This window comes from Melopsittacus undulatus, chromosome 3 (assembly GCF_012275295.1).
Source record: "Melopsittacus undulatus isolate bMelUnd1 chromosome 3, bMelUnd1.mat.Z, whole genome shotgun sequence".
Taxonomy (NCBI): domain Eukaryota; kingdom Metazoa; phylum Chordata; class Aves; order Psittaciformes; family Psittaculidae; genus Melopsittacus; species Melopsittacus undulatus.
In genome coordinates this window covers 60,617,138-60,643,326 of record NC_047529.1, presented here as the reverse complement: position 1 = coordinate 60,643,326, position 26,189 = coordinate 60,617,138, and the positions used below count along the sequence as shown (strand labels likewise).

The 26,189-nt window shown below is 44.6% G+C and overlaps 1 protein-coding gene across 1 annotated transcript in view; it reads left to right on the top strand.

Moving 5' to 3' along the window:
- The window catches only part of METTL24 (methyltransferase like 24), a 48,115-nt gene extending 29,293 nt beyond the window's left edge, over window positions 1-18,822 (top strand). The window contains exons 4-5 of the mRNA XM_034060794.1: window positions 2,120-2,348; window positions 17,357-18,822. Coding sequence (XP_033916685.1) covers window positions 2,120-2,348; window positions 17,357-17,671 — 544 coding nt within the window. The 3' untranslated portion in view covers window positions 17,672-18,822. The remainder of the gene's footprint in view (window positions 1-2,119; window positions 2,349-17,356) is intronic.
- The last annotated feature ends 7,367 nt before the right edge of the window (window positions 18,823-26,189 follow it).

The window sequence follows — 26,189 nt, the reverse complement described above, 5'->3', positions numbered from 1 at the left end:
CACTGTCATTATTTTTTTTCCCCCTGTTTTGCACCACTGTGAACCTCTCTTTGCAGTCCACGTGAGGAGCAATCTGTTTGGAGGCAGCCTGAGGTTTGTCTACATCAAAAGCATCTGGTCCTCCACATTGTACCAGCTGGTATGATTTGAAGTGTGTCACAGACACATGTGTCTGTCAGTCGCTGGTAGGCTCATCACTCTAATGCGGTGACTGTCCCCAGCAATTCACATGTTCATTTCTAACCAGCTTCTCATTCCTGAGGGATTACACTGGTCTTTGTTCATCAGTGTCCCTTTTGTAAAAAGCCACATGCAAGTGAATATGTCAATTCACTTGGTTAACTTCTGAACTTTTTACTAATGTGTGTTGAATTTATTAAAAAGAAACTCCTCTCTTTTCCTCCTACGCAGCTGTGCAGGCTGGAATCATGTGAAATAGAGTTCTTAAAAGCATTCTGGGCTGTTTCTGCAAACCTTGTCTTCTCCTGCTTTCCCAGGATGCCTGAAGGGGAAGGTGACTGAGGAGAAGACCTTCTAATAAGGCACCGTTACACTGTGCTTAGCCAGTATCACATCAAGTGACATACCATATTGGAAACTTCCAAAACATATGTTCTTCCAAACATTGTTTCATGAGTTGGATTGATTTTAATTTATCAGTGTGTCATTTATGGAAAATGTTTAGTGCTGGCATAATGTCGTACCATAGTGTATCATGATTTAAAATGTATTGTGTTTTACAGGTTGATGCAAATAGGCAGATCTTAGACTCACACCATTGCTTAGGATAATTGTGGTGTGGTGCGGCAGGTGCTCTGACAGTATGACCTAGAGTAGTGCCATGTAATGGTTTGTGTGTGATAGATAAATGCTATGCTGTTAGCACATAATAGATATTCTCAATTAGTACAACTGGTTGAAGTGCTGATTTAAAAATCTTGAGTCTATTCCCAGTGCTACATGTGTGTATAATTTAGCATAATTTAGGTTAAGTTTAAGGTTTCGTGCATGATCTGAACCATGTTTGGAACAAGCTTGGAGAAGCAGGAATGAGGAGGACATCCTATTTTACGCAGTAGCATAAATGTGGTCCAGACATGTGGTTATAATGGTAAATACCAGAATTTTTTAGTTCTAGTATACCCTTTGTGAACCAGCTGGCTGTAGAAAGTGGGAATATGGCACAGCCTTGTAAAGTACATCTCCTTCCAGAGACAGGGACTGAGACCATGCTACTGTACAATGAGGCTATTAATTTTTCCTCTTCTGTGGGGTCTTTGCCAAATTAGTAGCAGTTTTCTCTGAAGCTGAGTAAAAACTCTGCTACTGTTGTGAAGGAGTAATTTTTAGATTTGCCTTTTTTATCTGTGTCTTCCTGTGCCTAGAAAGAGAGGCATGTTGTTCTTGTGTCAGTATTGTATGAATTTTAAATGTATTTGTTCTTCTGGTTATGGCTTGGTCATTGGAAGTCTGTGCAGTGGGGACTAAGAAAAGTTGTAATCTTGTCAAGAAAAAGCAAATTGAAAATAGAGGAAGATATATAGAAAAAAATGAATAGATGAATAATAACAGCACAAAGGGTCTAACTTTTAATTTACTTTCTTATAAATGATGTCAGCTTCTGAATTACAAAGAAGCTCTTGGGAAGGTTATCAGCCTGGCTAAAAGTGGATCTGTTCTTGCCTTGAAAGGAGCTGTTCATAGAATCATAGAATAGTTCTAATTGTATGCAGTATATAGCTTGAATTTTCTGGTGAGGTTAGTTCATCCCATTCACTTCTGTAGTTTAATTCTATAAATTACTCATGTCATTAAAACTTTCTTAAGGTCAATTATGAATGTGACATTGGGGAAAAATAACATGTCCCTTTAACGTTCATTTATCTAACTACTTATTCCAAATCTTCAGAAGCTGTTACTGTTGACCACTAGCTTTATTTCTGGTTACCTCATCAGAATTAGGGTAGGATTATGTTCAGTACTGTGGGTCTGCCCCAAGAAGGAGCACAACAGACCTTCCACTTTGGTTCAGAAACGAATACGTTGTCTATTACTGTAAATCTTCAGAATGTCCTAGTTCTTTTTGCAGCATTAATAGTTACATCTTTCTGCTTTGTAGGCTAGGCAATGATGACAACCAGTTTGAGACAAACATGGCCAACGGTGGATGTGAGGTGCATCGCTTTGACCCCAGCATCAAGTCAGCACACATTCAGGAGGGTCGGCACCTCTGGTATCATCGCCTGTCCATTGACTGGAGGGATCCCAATCCAGCCATTGCTGCTCATAAACTTCACAGCAACACGAAGAAGCTGGGCACAATATTGAATGAATTTGGACATCAGAAGGTAAGGACTCAGGGGTCAGGTTTCTGACTGCAGGTTTAGCTGTTGGGAAAGCTGCAGAGCTTCCTCCTTGCTGTCTCAGGAGTATGAGCACTTTCCAATGTTATCTCCTGACAGCAGATCTTGTTTCAGCATTACTTGTAATACATTTCTTGGAGGGGTGCCTTTTCTGTCTTGCTTTTTCTGTCTGCTGATGACAGCTACCTTGAGTTTAAAACACTAGCAGTATACTAAATACTTCCCTCCTCTTCCCTTTCTTTTCCCTTCAACTAGCTGGTGACATTCGGTGCTAGTATTTTGATTCCTGTGGAACTTCTGGTCTTTGCCTGAGTATGAGTACTAAGCTGCTCTTGCAGCCAAGTTTATAGAGTGAAAAAAAAATATTTGCAACAATGATTAGAAGAGAAGAGGTAATGGATGGGTTGTTTACATTCCCAAGGTCACTGGTCCTAATTACAGTCATTGACAACAAAAACATCCTGTTTTGAAATTGGCAGCCATCTGTGGACTTTTTTTAACATTTTCCAGTTTGTTTTTAGGGAACTGTAAAGACATTAGAAATCTTCAAGCCTCAAATAAGCGTCACCAGAATACATTTGAGGAAGTTCCTTAGGCTGCTTTTAAGAGAGTTTTTCCTTCAGAGGATATATAAGCATGAATTCAAATGCTAATACACTTATTTGCCTGAAGCTAGTTCTGCTTCTCTTTATTTTTTTTTAAGAAACAGCTTGAGCTAAGGAGAAGCTATTCTGTAAGATTTACAAAGCAAGCAGAGCAGTGTTTGTTTGGTTTGTTATTATAAACTGCAAGATGTCCTTTTCAGTTCACTTCTTGCTTTTCTTTAGTATTTTCTTTTGGTTCAGCTCTCCTGATTGGACCGTTTTGAAGATAAGAGCAGAAAAAAGCTTTTTTTCTACTTCTTAGTCATACTGTAACTATACTAGGCTCTGCGTTAGTGAAACATCTGGGAAGACAGGGAGATGGCTTTTCTTTGACGTGTGCCTTACACTGAATGTTTTGATTTTAGAAGAATTAGTCACACAGCAAATGATTAATGACCTGGTCCAGAGAAAGCGTGAGTCTTGTGATACACCAGACCTACTGAGAACAGTCAGTTCCAGGTTATCATAGTAACACAGAGTGATTGTAAGACCTTCTGTGAATGAGAAGAGTGTAGCCATGAATTCTCAGTATATACCTTTCTTGGCGAAAGGTATCTGACAGGAAAACAGCTGGCTCACACTAGCCAAGGAACATAATGTACATATTACACATGCAATCAGGCTTTGTTCTAGCTGCATACACATAGCATAGGCTTTGGTTAAGTATATTGGCACATTATGAACACTGTATGTAACCTCTTGCTCTGTTAGCATTCAGGTAGAAGCCATGTGCAAATTATGACATTAGTGAAGTCAGAAGCTGACTGTATCTCAGTGAGGATAAAGCTGTTACATACTCTACAGTCTTCTTTACTTGTGAAATACCTGAGTGGGCTGACCCTCCTCATATTGTTCTGTTTAGTTTTCATCATTTGGAAGGCAGCCTGAGAAGTTGTATGTCATGTAAAGACACTGATAAACTCCAGTTTATTAAGAGAACATTGAAGTAAATACTGTGACGTTCAGGTTTTCATTCTTCCGGTGAATGTAAGTGGAATGTTCCCTAGACTGAATAAATAAGTTAATTCAAAACAGTTTCACAGAATATTTTCCGAAGCACTTTCTTTATTTTTTTTATTAGAAAATTAGAACATGCTCTTCATTTCGTTCTTTTTAATTTTAAAAATCCTTCCGCCTACCCTCAAAGTCACTCTGTTACCACTTCAAGGCAGGAATTCCAGGCAGCTGTGTTTGAAGTTAATGCTTCATTTTCTCCTTGCTTTTCTCTTTGTGATTTGGTACTTGATCCAAGACCCTCCAAGTGATTGAGACTATTTCTACTGACGCCAGAGACTTTGGACTGAGCTCATGAAGAGAGGACTGACAAGGCTCCCTCTTAATTCTTGCCATTGTAGCCTTGAAAAGAAAACATGCAATTTGGGGGTTTTGTGTGCAAGGGAATCAAACAGTTTGAATGGGCTTGTTTACACTCTGACCGGGATGAGAGCACACCTGCTATTCTGCAGTCAGTACTGGGACCTCATCCACAGAAAGGGAAACCCATCTTGATATTATGGCAAGAAATACAAACAGGGTTTTGTTGTTACAGTGGATTTGAGGAAAGATTTAAAAGAATTGGATCTATCTAATTGTCTGTGTGGCATAACAGTCCTCAGTTCTCTGGGGAGTGTAAATAGCCTGGAGGTAGAGGACTTATCTAGTACTGTATTAGGATAAGACTGACAAAAGAAACATGTAGCCAGAGTATTTGGGGGAACTGTTAGAGTGTGAAATCTTTTAAGCCTTGGAATAATCTCCAAAGGATGTCATGAGAGTCCTGTTTCCTAGTACACAAATAGCAACTGAGAATTTACTGGTGTATCTTCTAAGAAGAGCAGTATTTTATTTGCCATAGGAAAGGATAAAGCTGTAAAAGTTGATCCTTCTCATCTTCCCTCCCTTCCTTCCACCATTTTTTTTACTGAACATGCACACTTCGTAGCACACTGCTGATAAACAGAGCAAGAGGAGAAAGCCACTAAATACACAGGATTTTCTGTCTTATTGCAGTGAAGTTCAACTTTGTGAAAGCCTTTGCTTTCATGTTCTCTGACTACCTACTGGGATGCTGGTGTTCCCTGTGGATCAGTGGTAGGTGGATGGGGAGCTTCTTACAGAGTTGGTGGATCTTTCAGTTCAGAAGGAATCTAGAGAGGCCTGTAGTTCAGTTCCCTGCTCAAGGCAAGGCCAGCTGTGAAGCCAGACCAGGATATTCAAGGCTTGAAAACCACTGAGTTTTCTCCAAAATAGACACTGCACAACTTCTCTAGGCCAGCTGTTGTCCTGCTTGACTGTCCATCGTGAAGAAGTTTCTCCTTATGTCCAGTCTGAAAGCCTCCAATTTCAGTTTATGCCTGTTGTCTCTTGTCCTTCTATGTACTGCTGAAGAACCTCTCTGCTGTCTTGGTGAGCTCCTGGTAGGTCTTACAGACTGATCCATCATTCAGGGCCATCTCATGCCTAGGTTGAACAAGCCCAGGTCCCCCAGCCTCTCCTTGCAGGGCAAGTACTGTAGTTGTAGTTTTCTACTGTCTTGGTGGCTCCCAGCTGAGCTCACCTCAGTTTGCCATTGTCTGTCTTGTGTTGTGGGGACCAAAACTGGATGTGGTATCTAGATGCACTCTCACAATTTGCATTACTTGGCAGCATAGCTCAGCAGTGGATGAGATGGTTACTTGGAAACAAGTAAAGCTAGAAACAAGAATCTCAGGATGTGAAGTAAAACCTTCATTTTATCAGGAAGTGCTCCTGGGTGTAACTTTCAGGGGACTACAGGCATTCAACTCCTGTCATTCAAGTCATTGTGAACAGTGTAAGAGACCAAACTGTGTCATTGTTTACCATTAAAAGAAACACAATGCAGTCTTTAAGTCCTGATTTTGATTTGGAGGCTTTATTTTACACTGGCTCTTCACAAAGATTATTTTTTCCCGTGACAACCTGGCTAACAGGTATCTGCTTCATGTTATTGAACAGGTTAGATTTAGGGTTTCAAAAGGAAAAAACACCTCCCTTTCACCTGTTACTTATTACTCAACACTCCAAAATGCTACACCCTGAAGCCATTTTGATTAATAACCCCATCTCTTCCTGGGCAAGTAATTTATCACTTGCTCCTCTCCTAAAGCAGATACAATAGAGTCTATGTCATGCTGCATTTACAGTTTTCAGAAGACTGGTGTGAAAGGGCAAAAATTAAAGAAAATAGATTTACCATTTTGGTTTAAAATTGGCTCTGTTCTTAGTACACAAATAAATATAAAATAAAAGCCCTGGGAGAAAACTGCATAACAACTTAGTTATGCATAGAGATTTCATTAACAAAACACAAAATTAACTGTCCATATTCAAGTTTTGGAGTAACAAATCCATGCAATTACTCTTTACCACACACACCTCAGGACTGCAGGAACCAGAATAGTCCTTTGAATTCCTGACCCTGCCTAACAGAATCATTTAACTTTGATTATCCTTTGCAAGGGTAGACTTAGGCAAGGCACAGGGAGCCTGGGGGTTACTGTGAGTTGTGTTCACTAAAGGGCTGCTCAAGCTCAATATGTGGATGCCACTGGTGTTCATAAACTCCATTCAGCTGCCATTTTAACTCACATAAGGTCCTCAGTACTGGCTGATGAGTGCCTGCAAACTGGTTTATGTCCTGAGGTGGAAGCCTGACCTTGGGATGAGAAGCTAGGAGCTCACAAGCTCAGTAGCTCTTGTAGGGAGGTGAGTCCTTGTCACTGTTGCTATTGCAGCCAGGGAACAGTCCCCTTAACCTTGCTGGAGTAGAAAGTTCAGATCTGTGCTTTGCTACCTTTGGTTTAGCATCAGAAAGACCAAATGAGACTAGATCTCTTGAATCACTGCACCATACAAATCCTTAAGTAAATGTCTGGAGTTCTGTCTTTAGAGGTCCCTTTTTTTTTTTTTCCTTTGCTTTATTATGCTTATCTGGGGCTTTTCCGGAGTCTCAATTCTAGAAGGAAAAATCCACCCTTCATCTGATTTTACACTCATTAATTTCACATCCAAGTTTACTTGTGCAATCAATGATCTTTAGGCTTAAGTGGCCCTTTTTTCTGCAGCTGTTATTTACCATTCAGATATATTTGTACCATCCAGATATAGTTGTGAAGAACAGCCCTTGCTTTGGTAGGGTTATCACACTGCCCTCTCTAAGTCTTCTCCAACATGAGACATCCTCTATTTCCCATAACATCTTATTAAGGTTTTGCTGCCCTACTGCAGCTGGAGCATCAGCAATCAGTCCTATTCAGAAGTCCCAGTGGGGTCTCTGCTAATGCTCAGGCTGTGACTGCCTTATTTCCTTTCCTCTCCTGGAAATATCTGCACTGCTACTGCTTGTCATAGCATTTGCTTTTATGTAGACACATCATACTGCTTCTTTATTATATCAGTTTCTGCATGGCACAGAAGAAAGAGTTTTGTCCCAGAGCACTGTTTTTTTCTGAAGTGTAGATGGCTGATCCTGGCCTATTTATAGTAGAAGTAACTGTACTGTAAAGTCCCACTTTAGCACTGGATACTTTTGCACCAGGCAGATTTTGGGCAACTTGGTTGAGTGTGAGGTGTCCCTAGCCATGGCAGGGAGTTGGAACTAGATGATCTTAAGGTCCTATCCAACCCTAACCATTCTGTGATTCTATGTAATTCCATAGCTACAAGAGCTTATAGTCTAAATAAATGGCCTGCCAGGCAGTATAGGAACATGGAAATCACCTCCATTAAATTTCTACATTTGAGATAGCTGTTGAGATCCTCATAAACTCAAGGGAAACCATTGAGTTGCAGTTTGTCTCCTTCAAGGGTGGATATTTAAAACAGGCTGAATGATGTGACCTGCACATCTCAAATTTTCCTTCAGAAGTTCCAGTTCTTCTCTGTGGCCTATAAAGGAGCTTAGACAACTGGTTTGGGTTTAGACGTCTAAGGCTGGGTGAGGTGCATCCGATCTTGAGTGGCACAGACTGTGCTCAATATCTGTCTGCCGAAGATGCTGCCTCTACCGAACATCTGTTTGACAAGTCCTAACTTTGGGACTTGAGAGTCCTGCAAACTGGTCTCACTCCTAATTTCCATGCTGGTTGTGCTAAGAGGGAAGGCACTGGAGATAACAACTGGGTAAGCTAGCCAGAAGATGTAATTTTATTTTTTTAAGTCACCCCATTAGTGCAAAAGCTGGGAATGCTGGAGTGCACCTTATTCTACAGTAAGCATCTGCCTCTAGCTCTGTAATTTGATTTATGAGTTCTTGTAAGACTAACTTTCCATAACACATTCATTCAGTCCCTTTGAGGTTATGTTTGCACATGTTGGGCCATATTAATTCCCTGTTTAACACAACCAATTTCCTTGGAGTTACAGGAAAGCTGCAGTTTGAGCACTGACCATTGCCAAGTGTGAACCTTTTGTTTGGGGGAGCGTCAGTGAGTTGCCAAATTTTACTCTATGTGCTGAAAAGGGGCAATCAGACTGGTGCAGATGCTTCCAGCTGCAGTTGGAAATGCTGCCTTCTGTAACCTTGTAATGATTGCCCCCAGGTAATATACAAGCTTCTGACACACTGTTTCTTTCCTGGGTTGCATATATGTTTTAATTTCAGTGGTAATGAAATCAAGGTGGTAATTGCTCTGTGTTTGCTTAGTCAGCTGAGGTGGCTGCTGTGTGAAGTATTCTAATTGTAAATAGATTGGAGACTTTGGCTGCAAGGAGAAACGGGCTTGACAACCTCAAGTTTCTGGAAGCAAAGATCTTTGGACAATGATTTACTGCTCACCACCTCTCTCACTCTATGTTGTATGCAAGGAATGCCTCATACGCATTCCTTTACAGGGTTTTCTCTCAGTCCCTTACATCTCCTTTTGTCTCATTTAAATTCTCTCTACCAGGAGCAGTTCTCAAGATATTGTTAAGGATAGTGGTGTTTCTAGGGAGCAACCTGAGGTACTGTTCAGTATGTGATTGTCAGGCATGGATCCAAAGGTCTTTTTAATGATACTGTTGGCTGAGTGTGGTGTGATGCGTAGCCTTTTGTTCCCCTAGGAAAAGGACTAGTGCAGTGCCTGAATTGTAATGAAAGTATTTCGCTATTGAAGCAGAACTTATGCAGGTCATCTTTGGAAACAAACAAACAAACAAAAAAAAAAAAGCAAAAAAATGAGGCATTTTCAAAACACATTATTGTCTGCTAAAAATTGTGAAGGAAGGAGCATTGGTTTTTAGGGTTTTCTTCTATTTTTTTGTTGCCTTTGTTGTGGTCGTTAGACCCTTTAGAAAATATTGGGTATTAATATCAGCTTTCTCCCAGCTTTACCAGAGGGCTGCACAAGCTGTGTTCAGTTCCAGCACAGTTCGGTGCACTAATGCCATTCCAGCTTCTTTTTGACAGCAGCAGCAGCATTCCACTATTTCGGTGGCAAATAGTTGCATTCAGAAGAGCATGGTACTTGCTGCAGGCACTGTGGAGTCATCATTGGTATGCTGCCTCTGTAAGAAGCCAGGCATTTCTGGTCCACTCTTCCGACTGAAACCAGAGTTCAGTGGGAGCCTTCGATACCCGGTACCAGGTGCTGAGCTCAGACCTGTATTCATGCTCTCCAGCTCTTGCTTAAGCCGTTAACACTGGCTTAGGCACAGTAATGTGCATCTGTAGGGTTTTAGTTCAGTCAAGGTGCTGAATATCTGCTCAGGGTGGTGGTCCATGAGAAGACACTGGATTAATGAGAGTTGAGAGCAATTCCCTTTCCATAAGTATCCTGGTCTTTCTCTGCTACCTGTATTTCTTAGCAATTTCCAGGGCATAATTCACATTAACAAGTTCTTTAGATAAATGCCCTATCCAGACCACTTAGGAACCCTATGCAAAAAAAGTCATTTACCCCCATATGCATGTTTGTCCCTAGTAGCTCATTCCTCCTTCCTGTCACTATTCACAAATTCTCATTATTGGAATTGGTCATCTCTTGTTTGATTACTTTCCTGTTAGTGTTTCGATCCTTTCTGGTCTCATTTCTGAGCTGACAGCAGTTTAAGGTATCCCTCTATTCTGAAAAATCTGAAATCCAGAGATGAAAGCTACAGCAGCTCTCCTTTCCCCTTCTCCCTGCCTTTACCAGATGAAATCTGGTAGCTGTGCAAGCAGTTCAGGGTATTCCTTATTCATGCTTTCAGGAACACACAGCTTTCTTCCTGCCATGGTTGCAAACAAACAGCAGGGTGGACAGTGAAGCAGAAGGGAGGCAGGTTGGTACCTTGGACCAGAAACGAAATGAAACAAATAGATGCCCATGAAGGGATGAAGTCTTGAAGATCTTCATTGCACTGGCTAGTGCAGATGGGAACCAGGTCCTCCACCAGATTTAATTGGAGCTATTCAGTTATACCAGGGCTGCATGTTCTCATCCTGCAGATGTTCTTTAAGGTGTGGTAAACATTTTTTGAAGATGGGACTCTGAGCCCTTTCTTCAGTTATTTTTGAAGTCCCCCATGGGCACTGTATTAATAAACAATAACAGGTCTTACCACCAAAATGCTGTCTACTGTGTACAGCCATTTTACAGTAGCCTAAGCCCTCTGTCCCTTGCACATGTGCACACACTCGCAGGTCTTGCTCCTCAGGGCTTTGGGATCAATTGCTGCTTAACTATTTGGCTTCTAAAGTAAACCTCCTGTGCCAACTGCTGCCTTGTTCCCTTACAGTGTGTTTGTCATATTGCTGCTGGCTTTCACCTTTAGCAAGACTGAGATAACATTGCTTTATGTAAGCATAGAGCAGGGTTCCACCATCCTTGCTTGGTGCTGGGGTGACACAGACTGCAAGTGTTTGTTCCCCTTTAATGAAGAAACTTGAGGGTGCAGCGTACATCATTTATTCTTTTGAGTAAACATCCGTTCCCACAGGCGCCCAGCAGTGTCTGGCAGAGAAGATCAAAAGAACAGAAATAAAAGGATTTTCCTCCTTAGCAGGGGGAGTGGGCAGCGGGACATCTCCTGTGAGATTGGATGGCTGAATGTGCTCTTTGCAGGGCAACTTGTGCGCTTGGCCAAGGCAGTGTGTGGAGCAGCTGCACTTCCAGCCTGGGCTGTTGGCTGCTGGTGGAATAAATGCAATATCTAAAATGCCCGTTTGCAGCAGGGGCTTTTCCAAGCAGAGCTGTAGCTGATGATCAGGATGTTAAATAATTTAAAATCAGGGTTTCTGATGGGATTTTTCCCGCTTGGGCAATCTAGCCATCAGATTGAGGGACCTGGTACAGGGATGTTGTTTCCATCTTTTTCTATACAACGGAAGAACTGTGCAAACTGGAAAAGGTAATATAGTGCAAATGGGAACTGGAGCATGGTGTTTCTGGGCAGGGATGTACCTTGTGAGCTGCTGCCATTCTGAATAGGCAAGAAGGTCACTATCTGGGGGGCTCATGTCCTCACACTGGCTCCTCACCCTGTTTCCTTTGAGAAAGCATCTTTGAGTCCTCAGCTAGTGGTTAAGCTTCCATTGCCTGCTGTGGAGACTGGTTTTGGTTTAAAGAGTTGGGGAACCAAGGTCTTTGATGCTCAGGATTTTTGTGAGGAGAAGGTCCTCAGCATTGTCTACATGTAGTGCTGGCCTGCCCCGTGCTGAGGGCTTGTAGATCCTGGGTCACTTGTACAGGAACCTTGGTCTTGCTGGATTGAAGGCTAGACAAGATGTTAAGCACAATGCCTCTAGCTTTAAGGTCATTATAGCATAATGCTAACTAAACCCATCAAACCTGTCTCCAAATCAATTCAGGCTTCGGGACATGTATTGTTTTATGAACAGAAGATGAGTTTTAAGACCACAAGTGTGCTGCCATCTCTTGCTGGTCCAGTGCCCCGGGTGAATTGAGGTGGGAAGTTGCCAAGAACTATTCCCATGGTTCAGAAAAAGGTTTGTGATGACAAGAAGGCTACAAGTGAAACTCTGCAGCCTCCTGACCAAATGCAGACAGGGAGAAAGCATTTCGGACCATGCTGGTCTCCCAAGTCAGATGACAGTTGTTATACCAGAGATTGTCTTGTCCTATGGTAAAGTGGCTTTAAAAAAGACTTCCTTCTATCTAAAAGGCCTTTTCATCTCTGCCTGTCCACTGAAGTAAGTGACATAGCTTAACTGGGCTGGACTGGAGGAGGGGGGAGTGAGGCTGTCTCCTTTTCTGTGATGAGTCTTCAGAGAGAAATTGCTTCCAGATGGAGAGAGCATGTGGGAAACCTCTCAGCATCAGAGACCAAGGAAGGAAGTGGGGAATAATAGTGTCAGGTCATCCCCATGCATGGGCTTTGTGGCTATGGGAGGGGGTCACTTGAGATGCCCTCATGAGTCCTTGCTGGGAGTAGTCTGGTGTGGGACAGCATGGGTAAAGTGACTGTAATGCTCTGGAGCACACGGCTGAGATCGATGCCTCCTGCGTGCACTGGGTGGGCTTTCTGAATGGGTACGTTTGTCTGGGGCCATTACTGCTACTGGCAAACTGTTGCTGTACTGACAGAGAAAATTAAATAAGTTTTCTTTATATGAATTTGAAACATTTTTCTCCAGCTTAAATACTCACAGCTCCATACTTAAAATGAATTAGTATCCCACTATAATGAGAGCACATCACCAACATGGGGATAAAAAAGACTTCCAACAAGGCTGCTAAGGATCAGCAGTAAGAGCAGAGGAACAAAGCTCGCCTGCTCTCACTGCCAGTTCTCTATTTCGGTGATGTGTATATTGTACAAGTGACTTCAACTGGACAGTTTTCCCTTTACTGTACAGTAAGACCAAAGACCATGTAAGTAGGTAGCTGCACAAACTGACTTTGTGGCTTTGATGCCTTAAGCAGATCTTGAAGATGTGCCTATCTGTCGCACTGGGAGCAAATTATCTCACATGACATGTTTATCCCGGAGTCATTTTGTAGCTGGCCATATGGACCATCACAGAGTGGGGTGTAAGTGCGGGTAGGAAGGGAGGGAGGTAATTTGAAGAAGTGCTGCTGTTCGGAGCTGTACATCAGTGACCAGTAGTGATAGATTTTCTTCCTGATTTCAGTATCCGTGTTGCTCAGATCATGCCCACAGCAGCCCTAGTCTCCCCAGTGGATGGCTCAGAGAGAGACAGGATGGTTCCCCCTCCCACCAAAAAAGGGGGAGCATGGAGAGAGGCAGTTGCAAGCTGCTGGGAGCATAATTTGCTATTAAGCTGTATAGCATCCTGTCTGCCATTAGTTACAGCCTTGGCTCAGAATGAAAGGGACTGAACATCCAAGCCATCACCTGCTGGTGAGGAGGACCTGTGGATGTACTTTGAAAGGAGGGAAGTATCATTCTGAAAGGTTGCAGATGGAAAAAGAGAGAAGCTATGTTTTGAAAAGCCACAGTTAAGAACGTGTTTGTTATCTGCAAAGCTATGTGCTATCAAAATATGAATTAAACAGCTTTTTATAGAGTTATCTTCTGCTGAAAATAGAGAATTGTATGTAGGTAAAGAGGGAGAAAACTGATGCATGGGCAAGCAGAGTTTATCTTGCTGTACAGTGGATATCAGAACGGTAACCTGGTATCTTAAAGCTGGAGCAGAGGGTTATTTCTCACAGCCTCAAATCCCCAGTGTATAGCATTGTGTTTCAAGGAGGATGGGATGGTTCTGAGCTCTACTCCTCCATTTGAAAGCCATAACCAACCCTCCTCTCCCTGCTTCCAGCTTGTGCTGCAGGGCTGCTCCCACAGAAAGGGAGGGATCCTCCTTACCTGACCCGTACCACATTTGCTGTTTTTGCCTTTCCTGGCTGCTGCTTCCACATGCTGAGTTCATGCTGGAAGTAATACAGCTAAATTGTTTCCTCCAGCTACTCAATCTCAATTGACTCTTCTCCACAGGGAGCTTTAAATGGTGCCCACGGGGCAGCGCAGAGCCTGAAATCCCCCGTTAACCCTGCTATTTCAAAAATGATCAAGGCAAACGGCTCTGATCTCTGCTTTAGGAAATGATGCGCAGTTGTAACAGTCATTACCTTAAGAAGAAGAACTGAGCCTTCATAGAATACATGTTGACCTTCACTAACTGAAATGCATTCTTTTTCAGCTGTTTTGTATGCTTGGTTATGTATGAAAAAAGGCCTTTTTTTTCCTCCAAGTCTCCAGCTACAATGCTGCAGTGCTTTTTCAAAGGAGCTAAACTGAGAAAACATTAAAAAAATACACAATTTTTTACTTTTCTGTGATAATGTAGTTAGTTTGTGGAAGATAAGAGGGTTTGTGGAAGATAAGAGGAACCAGCTTTAATCTGTGAGTGCTTGAAATGGGCCGGCAACCAACTGCCATCTTTTACCTCCAGGCACTGTAGATCTTTCCCTTCTAGGATTTACTCCCAGCAGCAGATTCCAGTTGTGCTCCCAGGTGAATTTATAGAGGTTCCCACTAATCCTTTCATTGGCACTTTGAATCAAGGCGTTTGGAAGGTGATGGTGCATTTGTTATCAGTAATGTGTTGCCTATCACTGATGGTATTTCCTGAGCAGTCTAATCATAACAAAACTTGTGTTAGGTGTTAGCAGCACCCTTATTATTCACTCAAGGTACTCTGACACAAAGCTGTTCTGCTGTTTATTTTACCCTATCTGTGGCATAAAATGTAGACTTTGGGCTGAGATGGATGCCTTTCCTGGAAGGCAGTCACAAAAGTGGGTGGGTAGGGACAGGTGTCTTCCTTCTAGGTCTCTGAGCAGTGGAGAGTGCTAAAGGCAACAAAAAGCCTCTGGTTTGTGTGTGCAGCATGTCCCCACTAGCCTTAAGTTTCCTTCCTGGTCATTTGAGTATGTATTTAAGCAGTTATTGTGGTAACTCATTTTATCCTACTGAGACATCAGTTAGCAGCCACTTCTTGGTTCAGTTTTGCAGATACAATGCAGAGCGTGCAGAGTGCCTGCTGAGCAGCAGTTAGTGTCTCAAGAGAAAAACAAACAAACCTGGATGATGACTGGAAACATGACCATGGGAAAAAGATGTCCCACTGTTACCATAAAGAAAGATCATGAGAAACCAAAAGCAAACACTGAGAAACATTTCTCCCCCCAGTCCTCCAGAAAAGAAAGGTTTTGAATAATTTTTCTGCTTTCAAAGTTACAGAAGTCTGTGGTTTCTGAAGTGCGCCAGCACAGTTCCATGGCAATTGCACCCATGTGGAATCAACTACCCACAAAATTGCATTACAGGTACAGCTGCGAGTTGGTATCTGAAAAATAAGTAACCTATTTCAATGGATAAAGGAAAAAAAGTGAGCTCAACCATGAAGTAGTCCTCTGTTGAAATGTCATGAGCAGCATCATTTACATTCGGCCTCCCCTTGAACCCAAAGGAGTGCTATGTTAAACTGTTTCACTGACCCACAGATAGACAGACTGACAGGCTTTATTGCAGAGTTAAGTTAGGAAATACCAGCCCTAAGGTTGTCTGTGCAACCTTCCTCTCCGCTCTCCGTGCGGACATGCCACAATACAAGCTTTAATTCTATAATCCCTCTGTCATTTTCCACTGGCCCCCTGCCTCCCTCAGTGTGGAGGAGGCACAATGCTGCCTTAATGAGCAGACAGACAGTGACTTGGCTTGTCATTATTCAGTCTATGACCATGGACGTCATTCAAGTCCCACTTTCCAAGTCCTGCTCTGAAAATGCAGTGTTCTGTTTTCAGCTGTTTTATGGCATGTCCCACAAAAGTCTCACAGCTCTTCACAGACGCAGCCTTTGCACCCTACAGAGGGTTTCAGTGGTTAATACTCTTGTTTTGCAGACAGGGACCAGAGACATCAAGCATTTAACACCTACAGATTCTTGCCATCCCATGTAAGCCCCTGTCCAGAGAACAAGTGAAGGTAGATGTGGTCACCCCATCCCATTGCCCCATGGTTTCTAACTGGGGCCTGTGCAAAGCAGAGCTCTGGCTGTACAGGAGAGGTGCTCACAGCACAAACCCCTGCCCTGAGCCCCTGGTCAGAGGGGTCTGCAAGCCAGGGCACAAGCCCACATGGACAGGGCATAGCCTGACACCAATGAGGCATCTTGGGATGATGTGGCTTAGGAAAGTGGGTGCCTTGTCACTGCTTTTACATCACTCACCCAAATTTATCTCCTGTACCTGCACAAGCGCCTTTTCCAGCACCATCATGATGGTTAGGGTAGGCTGCCAGAGAGAATCTGGGATTTTTTTCTTGGGTTCTTTTTTTGCTGTTCTTGACTCTAAATGAAGTCTTCAGTTTTTCACTTCAACTGCATCTTGAGCATGAGCAGATGGGCAGCAGCAGTGGCTCAGGTGGAACCAGCACAAGCAAACCCTGCTCTCACAGCCTGTTTGGCTCTGGAACACACAGGCCCTTGAGCTCTGCAGCTTGTGGGTACCACTGCAGTCATCATTTTCTACCAGGTGTGAAATTGTTCTGAAATGCTCTTTTTTTATTAAAGCATGCAACTCCCCCCCCCCCTTAATCTCCAAACAAAGTCAACCCGCCCTTGTGTCAGGCTGTGAGAAGCTGGATTACTGAACATCTTTACTACAAAATTAAATAATGGTCTAAACCAAAATCTTTTCTATTAGATGTATTTTTCCCTTCACACAGCTTCATGCCTTCTTTCCTGCTATCCCTTTGTCTTTGGAGGAGCTGCCCTTAAAACTCTGCAGACTCTTTGCATAATTCTCTGTTGATTTAGTCATCCTCACTCAGCATCCGTAGTGATGCCTGCAGAAGCTTTGCATAGCAGCTTGGCCATGGGTAGCTGATGACCTGAGCTGCTCAGGTCACCAGCTACCTCAGCATACATTTATTTCACTTTGGCCTTCTCTTGTACTTGCATGGTGCATGTAGCATCTGGTGCATGAGGATGCTGCCCTACTGTGCTGCAAGTAACTGCTGTTAGTGCGTTTTGTTCTGATGCAGGATTTTATGATGGAGAGATAAAAACCAGTAATGCCTTAGTGTCTTTGTTTATTTAGGTCAGCTTCTTTTTCCATAGCTTTGATACCACCACAAGATTTGTGAAAGAGCTAACATTCTTTGGTTGTAGGATGAGCTGCATCAAATACCTCAGGGTACAAAGCTTTCCAGACCAGGAGGTGGAGGCAGGAGGAGAAGGGTTGTGAACAGACAAGCCTGAAACTTCACATAGTGTCCATGTTAGGCCTAGAATGCTCTGAGATTTTTCAGTTTATTTGCAAAAGGATTTGTACATTAAACAATTATGTAGTTATAAAATGGACAAGCCTGGTCTCTGAAGTTACTGACAATGACTACCAAGTCCCTCATTTTCACACAGTAATGGTGGTTTTTTTGCAGATTGATGTCCTCAAGGCAGATGTGGAGAGCGCAGAGTGGAAAATCTTGGAAAACCTGATCCTGGAAGATGTTGTTGAGCAGATAGGACAGCTGGTCTTCGAGGTGCACATCCACTGGCCTGGGTTTGAGGTCAGCGGCAATGACAGCACTGTGGTGCGGTACTGGTACAGTCTGCTCCGGGAACTGGAGCTGAAGGACTTCAGGCTTTTCCATACCTACAAAGACTTATCAAAACCACAGATGTTTCTGAAAAAGGAAGCCTTCAATGCCAGTAGCTGTTACACACTGAGCTGGGTAAATACAAGATGGAAATAGCAGAGAGAAATTTATGATGTGTGACTGTGAGACATCTGGCCCTGTAGCATTATTGAAGAGGACTTTGGCGTCATTGGGTAAAGTTCCTAAGTATGCACACAGTGACTGCTAACAAAATAGACTGGGTTTCATTTTTATATGTGGTTAAAAGGACCAGTGCTAGGAGAAGATACATGGTGCAGATTTGTACAGCAATGTATTTGCCAGCGGGTACACTCTCAGAGGACAGAGGTTTCTGTAAAGGTCCATCTGGGGGGTTAACAGCATGGCTTTCCCAGGCTGCCCTGTGTCTGAGTGTGCCAGCATGGAGGGCATCCCTCTGGGTTTGCCCCGGGAAGCTCTGCTCACTGAGCTGTGCTGGCCCTCTGGCAGGGGAGTGCTCATGAGGAGGTGCCTTTCTCAGGAAGGGTCAAGTTTTACTTCTCTGTAAAGCCATCATCTTTGATTTGCACCTTCTTTACTTTGGCCTTGTTTCCTATAGAACAAATTTTAGGGAAAAACAGTATGTTCCTGAACCCACTGGCAAATTTCAGCTGAATTTGGCAGAGGCAGAAATTGCCTCCAAATTCCTACCTGTTTTGTTGAGCAGCTTCTGAGAGCTCTGATTTCGGCTCTTTAAGGCAGTCTGGCTGCAGGAAGTGAGTTCAGTGCTACTCACGCAGGAGATAGTGGGACAGAGAGACTCGCCTGCCGGAAAATCTGATATCAAGTGCTCCCACTCCTCAAACTCTGGTGGCTTCAGCCACAGAAGCCATGACTTCCCTAGTTCATCTGCTCAGAGAATGGCCTGTTTTAAGTTACACTTACGATGGCCATAGCAAATGGTTTGTCATCTAGTGAGTTACTTGTTTAAAAGGGCTGAAAGTGAAGCCTGGTCTTCTCAGTTTGTTTGTTTCAGATTTAGGTGAAGGTTTTGCTGGTGCCTTCTCCCATGCTGTGCCTGTTCACCTGCTGTGTCCTCACCACTGCCCTGGCCAGGCTGGTTCTCCCTGGCACAAGGAGGCCAGACCCTGGTTCTGCACTGATGCTGGCAGAGGTGCTGGCACAGGAAGGTGCCCTGGTCTGCAGCCATGCTGAGCTCTGCAGGCTGATGTGCAGGTTGTCTGCAGTGCACTCCCAGGAGCCTGCCTTGGCAGTTCCCTGAGGAGCTAAGGGGGCGGGGGGGGGGGGAGAAGCTAAAATATGTAGCAGGTTGTGTTTTTTTCCTTTTTAAACGAATTTTGACATTAAACTTTGCATTGAAATACAACATGACACCACTTCCATGTCTTCAATAGATGGCCTTTGTAACTGCCTTTGCCTTCCCACTTCTGCAGGGCTGTGTTCCTGCCCTTGATGTGCCTCAGCCCAGCACTGTGTGTTTAACAAGTCTCTCTCTTGTTGCCATCTTGTTCCTTCCCTTGTAATCCTGGCATTTCCTTCTCTCATACCCTCTTTTCCTTTTTCACTGTCTCTGCTGCCTCAGCTCCCTCATCCACTCCTTTTCAGAGCAGGGCCCTGGGCTGGACCCAGCATGCTCGCAGGATCTCAGCAAGCAGCCAGAGGTGGGGAAGATGAGAGCAGGAGCTGTTCCTTCAGGCAAGTGAGTCAGGTTTCTCCCAGAGCCTCTGCTTTACCTCACTGCTGGATTGAGCCATTCCCCTCACCTTCCCCAGGCTTCACCCCAAGTCAGGTATCCAGCTTTCGTCCTCTCCCACCTCTAAGGACTTGAAACTGCTGCAATGAAGCTGACTTTGAGCATCCACATTGGCCACAGATGGCACAGACTTTGGGGTGTTAATGGAAGATGCAGAAAACCCCCTCCCTATTCAGTGGTCAAGGTTGAGGGTAGTGATGGTCTAGTGGAATGGAGGGGATTTTAATCTCTTCAGTGAAAGCTGGGTCTGTGCCATTGTGTGTGCAGGTTTGTATCAGTTTTCCTAGTCACATTTTAACTTGTGGCTAAATGTCAACCCCTTTCTTCTATAACAAATGCACGCTGGTTTTCAATCTACTGCCTTTCAGTCACACTGGCAGTGCCTTGAGCTGTGTGGAGTGTCTGATTTACTGGCTCTCCGGTTTTATTTTCCTTTTAAAAAATAATCCATCTACTTTAGTTACACTAGGATTTGCTGAAGTGGATTGTCATTCTAAGGGGACTTAACATGGGCTTCTGCACATCAAATGCCTCATTTAGGGAAGAAGGATGGTGCAGCCAGACCAGGACTACTGAACAGGTGATGATCCCAGCTATACCTCTGCTCTTAAATTAAGCAGTGGCTGGCAGCATGCATAGGAATGGCTATCTGATTAGTTAATGAGGTCCCTGTCACAACATTGTCTCAGGCCATTGTGGTGATTTAGCCCCAGGGCAACTAAGGACTGAGTTGCTCAGTCACTTTCCCCCCAGCCCAGTGGGATGGGGAGGAGAACCAGGAAAAAAGGTAAAATTGATCAGCTGAGAGAAGAACAGTTTAATAATTTGAAAATAATAGTAATAGAGACAGCAAAAAAGGAGAAATAATACCCAAGAAAGACCAAATGGTGCATACCATTGCTCACCACACACTGACTGATGCCCATCCTGTCTCCAAGCAGCAATCTGTCCCCTCTGGGTAACTCCCCCCATTTTATATACTGAGCATGACATGCTGTGGTATAGAATATCCATTTGGCTAGTTCAGGTCCGGTGTCCTGTCTCTGTACTTTCCCAGCTTCTTGTGCCCCTCCTCACTGGCAGAGCATGAGACTGAGAAGTGCTTGATTTGGAGGTAAGTGCTGCTTAGCAACAACTAAAACATCAGTGTGTTATCAGGAAAAAGGTTCTTCACTGAGAGTGTGGTCAGTCACTGGAAGAGGCTCCCCAAGGAAGTCATGGCACCAAGCCTGCCAGAGCTCAGGTTGTGTCTGGGTGATGCTCTTAGTCACATGGCTTAGTTTTAGGCAGTCCTGTGAGGAACAAGGAGTTGGACTTAATGACCCTTTATTGGGTCCCTACCGACTTGAGGTACTCCGTGTTTCTATGATTCTGTAAATGTAGCTTCCATTTCTCCTCCTGCACATCCTGCCTGGACTGGGGAGCAAGGAGCTTTGCAGTCACCCAGAGCAGGGCAATGTGGGGGCCCACTGTGTCCTCAGCTCTACAGCTCTCAAAATCAGGATGACTATTGAATTGGATTCCCGGTGTCCAAGGCACTTGGTAAAGCACTCTTCCTTGGGGCAAAGCTACATCCTGAGCTAGGTAATACACAACCCAAGAGATCCACAACCTCTGATAATGGGGAAAAGGTGCCTTCTCCGTGACAGCCATGCTAGCTGCAGCCCTCATATTAAGTGTTGATGTTGTTTAACACTATATGCAAGAGGGTGCCAGGATTTCCTAAACCAGTATCTCACTTGTTAGAGCCATCATGCTTTATGCACTGTAGAATGGCTCAGCTCCCATTTTCCAAATAATGGAGTGTCAAAAGCTCAGCTGCGAGTTTCGATTTATTAATAAAGCATAAAAATATGGGCTTTAGCACAGCACAGGTTTTCCCTCCTGATTAGTTGCAGAATCACTAGTTTATTTAAGATTGGGGTTAAAAAATAGTGTGATCTCTGTCAGATGTTAAAATTCCAAAAGGATGCATGTCTTCCATATTTATTGCCCTAAACGAAAAGTAGTGATGTATATGTAAATTACAGAAATGGAGTAGAGATCCGTCCTGGTTCTTCTCTGGTTAAGAGTTTAGCAAACGCTCAGCTAATCTCTTGCTCAGGGTTGCCAGGTAGTGTCAGGAACAATACAATACAGGCTGTAGCAAATACATCTTCTGCAAGAAAAGATTCCAATAACTATGGTAATTTTTAAGGAAACCTTATCTCAGATACAGGATAGATGGAAGCTATTTATCATTCTGGAGGCAGTTATCTGATCCTGTGGGAGAAAATTAACAGCTCCTATTTTATATGCTATCTGTGCCTTTCTGCTTCACATCTCTTAAAGCAGAGTTACAGCCTGCCTTCTGAGGTCTTGCTTTTGTGCCCTTACTGCTTCTCTTCTACTGATCTCTTCTACCTAAGGGAGATACTCTTAAATGAATTCAGTTCCCATCTCCTGATGACTGAGCTGCCAGGTAGGAGCACAGGGTGCAGGCCAGCGCTGGCTGACTGCCCCAGGTTGGTGCTGGGGGATGCTGCATGGAGTGAGTTTGTGTTCACCTACTGCCCTACCCAGGTACAATCAGCCCCTACCTGCTGCAGGGTCCCAGCCATGCAGCCTGCTCAGGTGGCATCTCCAATCTGTTATGGACTATGCTGAGAGAGAAGGGTAGGGATCCAGGTCTGCTGCCAGCCAAAGGCTCATGCTGCTCCAGCCAGAGCTGAAGGTCTTCAGCCAGCCCCAAAGGCTTACCTGCTGTGTGCTGGCTCTCAGCCATACCAGCTACGTCAGGGATATCCACACATCTGAGCCTGCCTTGCTCTGGTGGTATGGCTCCTTGCAGGGAGCACTGCACTGCCCAGGAGCAGCTCCAGAGGCCCATGGACTGGTGGAGAGATTGTGAAGCAGGTGAGGAACTTGCTGAGCTCATCTTCCTGCAATAAGCCCTGCAATAACTGCATGCCAGTGTTGTACTCCACATCTCTTCCCAGATCAGCCCTGCACAGAAATGGTGGTAGCTGACCCCTTCTTCAAGGGCTAAGTACAGTGTGCACCATTAAAACCAGTGTTGGCAGGGCATTCTCGCATTATAGCCACAGCTTGGTAACTGCGTGGCCATGTCCAGACAGGAAGAAAGGGCCTGGCCTGGCTGGCTAAAATATTCCCAAGTGCCTGGTGTGAGCAGGACCCAGCACCTCCTTCAGAGAATGCAGAAAAGCCTGGTTTCCCCTCTGGTTGATCTGAGAAACAGCCTTCAGTGACCTGCTGCAGGGCCCTGCCCTCTGAGCTGAGGAAGAAAGTCAGACTCAGCCTTCAAACTCCTGCTGCCAGGAGCAGCGCAGGAAGGTGCCAGGACCAAACCAGGGCAGGAGCACAGTGGCCAAATCATCCCAAGTCATCAGGTGAGAACTGGCAGACGTGCGCCTCCAGGCTGACCTTCCAGCAACATGCTCAGCAATGTGTTTATACAGGAGTTCATTGCAAAAGAGTGGTGTGTCCCTTTTCCTAAGCGATATATCTCATACTGTGCTATCTGCCAGGTGCTCCTCGCAACTTCAGCTGCCCCAGATCTCTGCAGCATCACCTTTACTGGTATTGCCCAGCTCCATTTTACCCCGAGGCTGCTGTCCCTTGGTCCCCAGGTGCATTGGGCATCTCCCTGCACTCCCTGCAGGCATCCACATCAGCTCTCCAGAGCCTCCAGCATGCCCACCCTCGGGTCATTCATGTTGGCTGCAGCCAGTGGCAGACACAGTTTACAAGGACGTTATGACCTAATCTCATTCCAAAAGAGGAGTTGTTCCTACATTACTAGGATATTTTCACCAGAAGATGTTTCAGCTCCATCTGAAGTGGATCTTTGCATATGTGACCTGTGTATAAAGGCAGTTTTATTTGCCTTCTATGGGGTAAGGGCATTTCCCTTTCAGAGAGGCTTCCAGTGATTTATAAATCACACACTTCTGTGAATCAGCGTGTAGAGGTGCTGCCTATGACCCGGTGAGGATGAAGAGCATCAACAGATGCAAATCCCTATAAATTATCACATGGGCTTTCCATAGAGAGCCCACAGGAGTACAGAGGGGGAGGTGTCAGGACACTAACGCATTTCTCCAGGGAAACTCATTCCTTTCTGAATGTGACACTGGCTTAATTGGAGATTCCAAAATCTGACTAAAGAAATGTCTGGCCTCCTGCCACACTCCAAAACCTGACACTTATGGCATGCACTTCTGGCGCCAGGCCGTGATCCCATTGGTGACTTGTGAAGGGTAGTTCTGTCCTCAGCATAAAAAGGACATGGAACTGTTGGAACAGTCCAGAGGAGGGCCACGAGGATGATCAGGGGACTGGAGCACCTCCTGTATGAAGAGAGGCTGAGAAAGTTGGGGCTGTTCAGGCTGGAGAAGAGAAGGCTGTGTGGAGACCTATAAGAAGGGGGCCTACAGGGATGCTGGTGAGGGACTCTTAATTAGGGACTGTAGTGATAGGACAAGGGGTAAAGGGTTAAAACTTAAACAGGAAGTTTAGATTGGATATAAGGAAGAAATTCTTTCCTGTTAGGGTGGTGAGGCACTGGAATGGGTTGCCCAGGGAGGTTGTGAATGCTCCATCTCTGGCAGTGTTCAAGGCCAGGTTGGATGAAGCCTTGGGTGATATGGTTTAGTGTGAGGTGTCCCTGCCCATGGCAGGGGGGTTGGAACTAGATGATCTTAAGGTCCTTTCCAACCCTAACTATTCTATGATTCTATGAGTGCCGCTCAACTGTGAAAGATAAAAGGAAGTATAAAGCGAACATATGTGTGGCCTTTCTTGGCAGATGCCAGGAAGATGTATCACCCAGTAGCACACCTGAAGAAATAGCACTCATTCTCCCTGGTGAATTATTCAACATCTGAGACCATCTGGTTCATTCAAAAACTTTGATTTCATGAGCTTCATTAGCAGCTCCCCTGCCCTTGAAAGGATCCTCGGGGTTATTCAGTAGGAAATCACTCTTGATTTCTTCCTGCTTGTTAACACAATGTGACATTTAATTGCCGTCAGTAGAGACCTGGTTAGTGCCAGTGGAAGTTCAGAGCTGACCTACATTCAGAGACATATTTAGATTTACCTCCCTCCACTGGCTTTCAGGGGTAGAGTAAGCCTGGCATTTGAAGGGAGCTGCCTGTGATAATGAATAGCTCTTCCCTTAAATAGAAGTCCCTGTTCATGGCATAGTTTGACCTGCCTGTTGTAAAGAGCTTCAGCTGGTTCAGGAACAGACCTTTGAGAGAGAGCCTGTGCTATGTCCCTTGTCTGGACGGGTAGGACCTCACATAAGGGGAAAAGAGGCTCCTGCTTTGAGTGCCTAGAACTGATGACTCAAATGTGAAAACTGATGTAATATCCATGCTCTATTTGGTGGATTACCACCATACGTATTTGGTTTTCAGCAGTTTCCTGAAAGAAAATGCAGTGGTGTACACAGTACCCAACTGTTGCAGGTGATTAAAATGCTCCTGTGCCTCAGCGGCTAATTCCCACCGCTATATTTGAGACTCTGTTTCTGAATTAAACCCGAACCATGCGAATCCCAGCCTTGCATCCACCTTCAGATATCTAGAGTGGAGTCACCAGCCTGGGTGCCTTGCAGGGAGGTGGGGATGGCTGACTGCTCAGTGTCAGACCACACCTGACCGTGTCAGACCTCTAATGTGACAGCAGCAGAAGCAGCAGCCATGCCCCAGGAGCACACATATACCTCCACTGACAACAGCCAGGAGCGGCTGTGGCACAGGGGCTGGGACTTCACCAGTCAGCCCCTTGCTGACCTCCCAAACTGACCTGCCAGGCAGGAGAGACCCTGAAATGCCTTCTAACTCTTTATGAAGTGAAGGAAAATTGCTCTAAGAAATAGGAGAATGCAGCTTCAGAAGAAGTATTCCATACTGTTATTCCACTTCATAAATACTAGGGGAATAATGACACAAAGCAAACAAAACCAGCTCAGCCCCTGCCCCAAGGTACTCCCAAAGGGTCAGCACCATGGGAGAGAAAGAGAGGAGCTTGCTGCAGGGAAGCTGTTCTGACAAAACCCAGCGTGGTTTAGGAAACTCCAGGGAATGGGCCTTACTTCTTTCCCTGCAGATGTGTGGCCTGACAACTGACTTCATTTGGAGTCAGACTTCCCTCTTCATCTCCTGAGGAAGGAAAGCTGGAACGGATTAGGTTTCCCAGAGTATATACAGAGGAGACAAAGGACCAAGAGTGTGTAAAGGTGCAGAAGCAAAATACAAGCATCTAATCTGGGCAAGCTGCTGAGATCACCAACTGTTGGAGTCCTGGCTGTGTGGGGAAATTACACCGATGCAAGCAAAGGTAAGGAAGTGAAACTGTTACAGCCCTTCTAGGACAGGTGGTTGTGTATTGTCTGCAAAAAAAAAATGTTGCAAGAGTTTAAATTCCACTGAAGGAAACCCAAACCCAAAACCACCAAACCCGAACTTATTCCACAACTGAAGTTTATCCTGGAGTTAGTGCTAGACACAAACTGGGGGGCAGTTGTGCTGGGAGCACTGGGAAGATATGCAGCTCCCAGAACCACGTCCAGGTCACTGTCAGTGGTCTTGAAGCTCTGTAAATTTCCCACTACTGAAATAACTCCCAGGGAATTTGTGGTGGTATCTTTCCTTCCCAAAGCAGAGGGGGAGCAGGCTCAGGTAGTCTTGACATCTGTCAAAGTAACCAAAACAACGCCGAGGCCTAATGAGAAGCTCTTATTCTGAATGACAATCTCAACGCACCTGCGAGAACATTTCATTTTAGCAGTCTCCCAATGGCATGAAGTGCAGCAGGTTAAAAGGAGACTCGGACAGGCTCAGCGCTTTAGCGTTTAACACACGTTCTATCACA